We start from the raw sequence: 6,878 nt of genomic DNA on the forward strand, positions 1-6,878 counted from the left end.
CCACCCCCCCAAAAAAACAAAAACAAACTCGAACTCGATTCGCCTCTAACCGTTTTAGTGCCCTGGGCCAGTCACACACACACACCCACGATAATAAGAACAGCCTACAACAAACCAGACAAAGGTAACAACAGTACGTGTAATTCAAATAATAAGCATAATTACATTTCTGTTTTGGTTTTGTGGATTTGTTTTCTTTTCTGGAATGTCGTACTCCTTTCAAGATAATAAATTATAAAAGCTGTCAGGTTTAAACAAGCAAATAAAAAAGTAAACATTGAAATATAATTAAATTTAATAAAACGTGTCAGTGAAGGGATTCACTCAAAGTCAAGTTGTAGAAAATACTTTCCCTTTTTTTACCTTGTCAAGGAAAGAAAATGGAGCCAGCAAATTATTATACTGTTATGTATCTATTGTTTTGTTGGTGTAGTCAATTTACACTGAACAACTAGGTAATCTGTTTGGTATGTGGGAGTAAACCCGCAGCAAGAACATGAGAACTCTACACAATGGAATGTGTAGACTGAATTTCATTTTGCTTTAAGAACACTAAACCTCCATGGCCCGAAAAAGAGTTTCAATTTACAACGTCGATTTGGATAAAAACGTCTTGTGTGTCTTTCTGAACTATTGAAAAATATTCTAAAACTGGATCTTGATATTAAGAAACATGTTGATCTCTTTTTATGTCTCTATAAATAGATATTATTATTGTTATTATTGTTTACATTAAGGTTTTTTTATCCCTAATATTTTAAAGATTTGTAAATTATGTTTCACCATCGAACGTGAAATGACGTTGGCTTCTTTAATAAAGGTGATAATTTTGAAAATCCTGTGTTAAAGTTACTACAGAAAAAAAATGAAAAAACTGGGGAATAATAATAATAATAAAAAAATAAACTCAAAAGTTACATTCTCTTCATGCAATGTTCACCGATGGCCTGCGGGTGGCACTAATGCTGTAAGTCCAGTGGTGACACTACTGCGGAGAAGAAGCCATGTTTTCATTCATCTCTGTATGAGCTATTAACGCTGGCCGTACTTTTTTACTTTTATTCATTTTAAAAATACAATTACATGAGTATTCATAGTCTAACATTAGCGGGCATTTATGTTGCTGACAGACGCCAAGCACCAACGCCCATTTATCCACGACATACACCGTGACGTTTAAACATTTGCAGCTAAGTGGCTAGGCTAACCCCGAGTGCCTGCTGCTCCGGTGAGGCCTGCTGTATCCCCGGTGTTTCTTATAGAGTGTCTGCCCATCAGGACAAACTACAGCCGCTGTTCTCAAGTGTGTGAGGTAATGGGAAAAAAAAGAAACTTTAAAACTTACTAACTTTGAATGTCTTACTAAACACGGCAAACGGATTGTATTCTGCCATAATTAAGACCACGAATTAACACACTTAAAAGAGGAATTAAATAAATTTAAATGTATTAATGACTATTAAACAACGATAAAGCACTAGTTACGGTGATTTACAGATCAACGGTAATCCCCGAAAAGAGATAAACACACGCACAGGTACACAGGAACGGAATAATAATAAACAAATAACACCACTACAATATTATTATTATTATTATTTGGTGATTCATTTAACCATAATATCGCTAACGACCACAGAAAGACTAGAATATTGGTGGATAGAACCCATGAGAAGGAAAATGATTTTTCTTTTCTTTTTTTAATTAGTTTCATGGGCACGAGAGAGCTTCTTAAACTGTAGTTGTATCCAGAGGGGGCGCTGTTACTCCACCTTGAAGTTAGTTAATAAAAAATAGAGTATTATTGTTTATTATGGGATTTGTTTTCCACTTCAGAATTTTGTACTTAAACAACTGCAGCATTAAAATAACGTTTTTATGTTTCAGATCTGAAAGTGCCGGAGAAAAGATGGAGGCTCCTCCTGTCGCTGTGATGCCAGTCACTGGTGGAACGATCAATATGATGGAGTACCTGCTGCAAGGTAACATAAGTCACTCAGCAGATAGAATCTAAGCATTTAAACGTGAATATTCATCTCAGCCTTAGAGACAAATTATTTGTGGAAAACTTAGAAATATTTTTTATTCACTGTTGTGCAACTGACATAAACAAACTGTGGCCCACGGGCCAGGTATGATCCACTGGGCTTTTTTGGCCCATCAAACAATGGTGTAAAATTGTCTCGTGAAGAACACTAGTATAAACTGTTCATTCTCCCTGCATCCTCTGTTACTCACTAGATGGCGCACTCCAAACATAGTTTACTGCATGCTCCATATAACAGTGACCAAGTGGAAACAAGAACTCAAAAGTCACAGACTCTCAGGGAGGTAGACAGGATTAAATATTAATGATTGAAACAAACATCTATTGTTTCTGAAAAAACTGAGTTCCTAATGAGTGACACTTGAGCAAAGACAATCTAAGAAACACTTTTACAGGTTTAAACTCATTCTGTGTTTCCGTCACATTTGTGGTGTTCAGGGAACGAGTCCCCTCATTTTTATCAAACACATGCTGATGAACTGTAGACTTTTGTCTGCAGGTTTAATATAATATTAATAATAATTACACAGTCGTAATCTAAATATGTCACAGATATCAGGAAAAAGTTTGGAAACTTTCTGAGGTACCATTGACGTTGTCAACAAAGTGACTGTAACTGTCACAGTCTCATCCCTGTGGTTTTCTTCTGGTGTTGACTGGACCCACTCTCAGAAATGTTTACAACTGTTTCTTTCTTCTTCACACATTTTAGGCAGTGTGTTAGATCAGGCCTTAGAAAGTCTTCTCCACCGTCTCCGAGGTCTGTGTGATAACATGGAACCTGAGACCTTTACAGATCACGAACTGGTTTACCTTCTCAAAGGCCAACAAGGCAACCCTTTCATACTGCGCGCTCGCCGCTCGCTCTCCCACCCCACGTCACCATGGCACCTGCGCTACCTGGGTCAACCAGAAGTGGGAGACAAGAGCCGCCACGCCCTGGTACGGAACTGTGTGGACGTGGCTGCGTCCCACAGCCTCCCAGAGTTCCTCAACGAAATGGGCTTCCGCATGGACCATGAGTTTGTGGCCAACGGACACATATTCCGAAAAGGTGCGATGAAAGTTGTGGTCAGCAAGCTTTCACGCATCCTTGTACCGGGGAACACTGAGAACACGGAGCGTCTGTCCCTGTCCTGTTTGGTGGAGCTGAGCTTGTTGGCGCCGGCCGGTCAGGACACGGCGTCGGAGGAGATGCGCAGCTTTGCTGAACAGCTGAAGCCTCTCGTTCACCTGGAAAAAATCGACCCCAGCAAACAGAGGCACTGAAGAGCGGACTGTGCCTTTAACTGGGACCACTTCTTTGTTTTGCATTTTCTTTAGTGTTTTATTAACGTGACGAAATAAAAAATACCTCTGCTCCTCAGATAAACTGGAAAAACTTCTTCTGATTCATGACGTGGACAAAGATGCAGCCAGAAGTAGACTTGAAGTACTTTGCTAGTTTTCTACTTGGATGGGGGGTTTACAGAAATATGGTGTGAATATGAGTGTGAATGGTTGTTTTTTTTCAGCAGTCGTTGTTTGGAGACTCCTGGAATTGGCTCCAGGACTACCTTGTCCTGGAAAAAATTTGAATGAATGGATGGATGAGTTAATGAGTCGATGGATCGATGGATTAATAAATTGATTGATGGATCTCCTACCTGGACATTAAAAGTTGGTAAGAATAGTGCATTAGTTCTTGCCACGTGTCATCCATCTACAAACACCTCATTATCTTTGTTTCCAATTATAATGAGTTCCAGACAAGGCTTCAAGTAAAAAAAAAAACAACCTAAGATTCTTTAGTCACATCCTGCCTTATCTTCTGGATCAAATCTTTATTTCCCTCTTTTTCTGACCTAGTCTTTAGAAATGAATGAACTGTTACAATTCATGACTATTTAAAATTATGGAGAAGAAAACGAAATCAGCAAACAATTCTAATTCCCTCTGTGGAGTTCCAGCGTTTTTCGCCCACTAGGGGTCTCTGTTGCTCTTTTTGTCAGCCTGGACCTGAGGCCGTTGGAAAGCCACTTCAGACCATTTGGAGTAGCATTGGTTGCCATGGAAATAATTAGTCGTGAGATCTGGCCCCACCCCACCCCCTCACTAATTAGCTTTCTCAATTGCTTAATGATACATAGACCTGTGAAAGCTTCACAACCGACCACCCCCACGTCCCCTCACCCCCTCCCACTTTAACAAAGGCATTGATTTTCATTCCCATCCCCTCTCATTTCTATTGTTAACCCATTAGAGCTTCTTTCCTGGGAACATGAGCTGGGACTCGAGTGTGTGTGTGTGTGTGTGTGTGAAGGGACTACAACGGCCCCAGGTTATATGGATGTATACTGGCGTGACGACATCGTGGTCAGTACGCTGACCAAACTGAAGTCACTAATACACATCCTGTCAGTTATGGTAGTAACGAGGACGATCTGACATGAGCGATGCTAATAATAGTCTCACAGGAAGACGCATTTAGAGGCGCTGTGTGATGTAGAGTGACTGCACGCGTGTATAAAGGAAGGGCTGGGGGCAGACGGCTGTCTCCCCACATTGACCTACCTGCACATCAAGGCTGTAATCAAGCTCACCCAGGTGGAAAGGTGAGATGACATCAGTGGTGGTGTCGAGTCCCTGCTGTTCCGAGTCCAAGTCATTAAGTCTGGATCTTAGGCTCCAGAGATTCACATCTGAAGGACAATTTGTAAAATCTTTGACAAAATATCGAGAGGCAACGTTTTACCCCCAGAAAGATTAAGGTATGGAGCGGGGACCTCTGTTATGTACAACGGTCCTCGTCCAAAATACCTGTGATTTTGAACTCAGTATTAGGCTATTCTAATGGTAAAGACAAATAAAAACAAATACACATAAAAAATGGTCTCCGCTGCTAATCATTAAAATCCCGCGACCCTTCTGTTGTACCTTCTGGATCTAGTTAAGAGACACGGGACCCATGTTGAGGATAGAAAGCTACAGTCATCTGAAGTTCAACTTCTGCCTCCTACACCTGCCTGAAACTTTAGCACAACTATGTACATTTAAAGTAATACTACTAACCACTACACATAGCTACGTCTGACCCCTGAAGAGGTCAACAGTGAGTCGGTGGTATGATGTCACTGAAGTGTTCGTCTGGTCTTCACTGACGGATGTGATTGACTCTCGGTCGTACTCTTGTACAACTTTGACTGTTGTTTTTCCTTCATTCTCATCTGACCTTTGACCTCCCCCATCATTTACCTATGGAACGGCTCCTCACTTCACACAAGTTTTTTTTCTCATGCTCTAATTTTCCAAGACACTGTCGCCAATTTTTTTTTGCATCAATTTTCTATCTAATTTACTATGACTATTGAGGGCAACATTAAGAATAAAAAATAAATAATATTCTAAGATTATTATACATACATATATACACAACAACAACTTTATTCACATATTTTATTACTTTATTCACGTAAGATGATTTATTCTGGTAATATTATTACTTTATTCTCATTATAATATAACTGAATTCTTGTTAACCTGCTCTCCAAATATTAGAGCTAACTTTGTTCTTATCATTTCTAAAACTACCTGGTTCTTTGCCGAGCCAAACGTCGTATAATGATTTTTAAAAAAGTGTCAGTAGTGATGTAATGGGATGCGACGTCTCACATTTGTAACAATAATATCAGGAAGAAATTATGTTATTTGCCTTAATCAAATGAACAACGTAAAATAATTGTATAAATTAGTTACTATTATTACATGTATATTTTAAAATATATTTTCTCATTCCTGTTTAATAAAATGAAACAATACCAAAATAATATAGGAGTTCAACTTATTTTTTAAGTGGTAAAAGCCTATAACCCACAAACATAATTCACCTACTAATTATATCCAAACAAAGCCGTGAGACAGGAAAACAATGGCTGCCATAACTCTTCAAAATTACACCACTCTGTGTCCCATAAGCCATAACTTTTAAGGACCTTTCTCAAGGAAGGAAGGAATTCTGCTCTTCCTCCAAAAACATTATAAAATTAGGACATGATCAGTTTATTCCTGATTTTTTTTTTCCATTGCGTCTGGTCTTATTCTCAGGGCCTTGAACTGAAGTGGATTTTCTGCAGGAAGGACTGTATGTCAGACATGATAATTAAACTTTTTACAAAGTAATAATAATTAAGTAATAATTGAACTTTTTTTAGTAACTGAAAGAAACATCCTTGTCTTTAAGATGTTTTTTATGACTCATTGAAGTTGATGCTGTCGATGGTTAGCACCGTTGTCTCACAGTAAAAAGGTCACGGCTGGTGTTGGCAGTTAGCCCTTGTTGATGACTGGTGGGTTAGTGGTTCCTGCTCCTCTGAACCCTGAGAAGGTTTAAGAGTTTGAAGATGAAAGATTACATGAATAATTTTTAGTTAAATGTGAATTTAATATTCAATATAAATGCTAACGTTGAGGTTAAACGTCTAGATCTGGATGTTAACGTCATGCGCCCTAAAGTTCTTTGGTGAGTATTTTATTTTCAGCACCACTTCCAGTGAGTATTTGCTGGCATTAGATGCCAAAAATAAGGGTCTGGACACTCAGTGTGACCTCATGTGTAAAGCCCTCACTGTAAAGTCCTGTAAAGGAACTCTTTAAACGGAGACCACTAGTTTGGACGACACTCAGTGTGACCTCATGTGTAAAGGCCTCACTGTAAAGTCCTGTAAAGGAGACCACTAGTTTGGATGGTCAGGTTCCCTAACAAGAGTTCAGAAGTGGAAACAAGTTCAGGAAACTGCCTCCGGTTCTGGTGGGGGTCGGCCGGGTCATTTCACCAGCTTGGAACGATCCCTGA

General features: G+C 39.3%; 1 protein-coding gene across 1 annotated transcript; it reads left to right on the top strand.

The window, feature by feature from the left end:
- The first annotated feature begins 934 nt into the window (after window positions 1-934).
- On the top strand, window positions 935-6,100 carry med18 (mediator of RNA polymerase II transcription, subunit 18 homolog (yeast)). The gene is made up of 3 exons (XM_008322693.3): window positions 935-1,312; window positions 1,888-1,982; window positions 2,760-6,100. Exons 2-3 carry the CDS (start codon window positions 1,910-1,912, stop codon window positions 3,314-3,316), a joined length of 630 nt encoding a protein of 209 aa, XP_008320915.1. The 5' UTR covers window positions 935-1,312; window positions 1,888-1,909; the 3' UTR covers window positions 3,317-6,100.
- The last annotated feature ends 778 nt before the right edge of the window (window positions 6,101-6,878 follow it).

The sequence above is a fragment of the Cynoglossus semilaevis genome, chromosome 13 (genome assembly GCF_000523025.1).
Source record: "Cynoglossus semilaevis isolate Cse_v1.0 chromosome 13, Cse_v1.0, whole genome shotgun sequence".
Lineage (NCBI taxonomy): Eukaryota > Metazoa > Chordata > Actinopteri > Pleuronectiformes > Cynoglossidae > Cynoglossus > Cynoglossus semilaevis.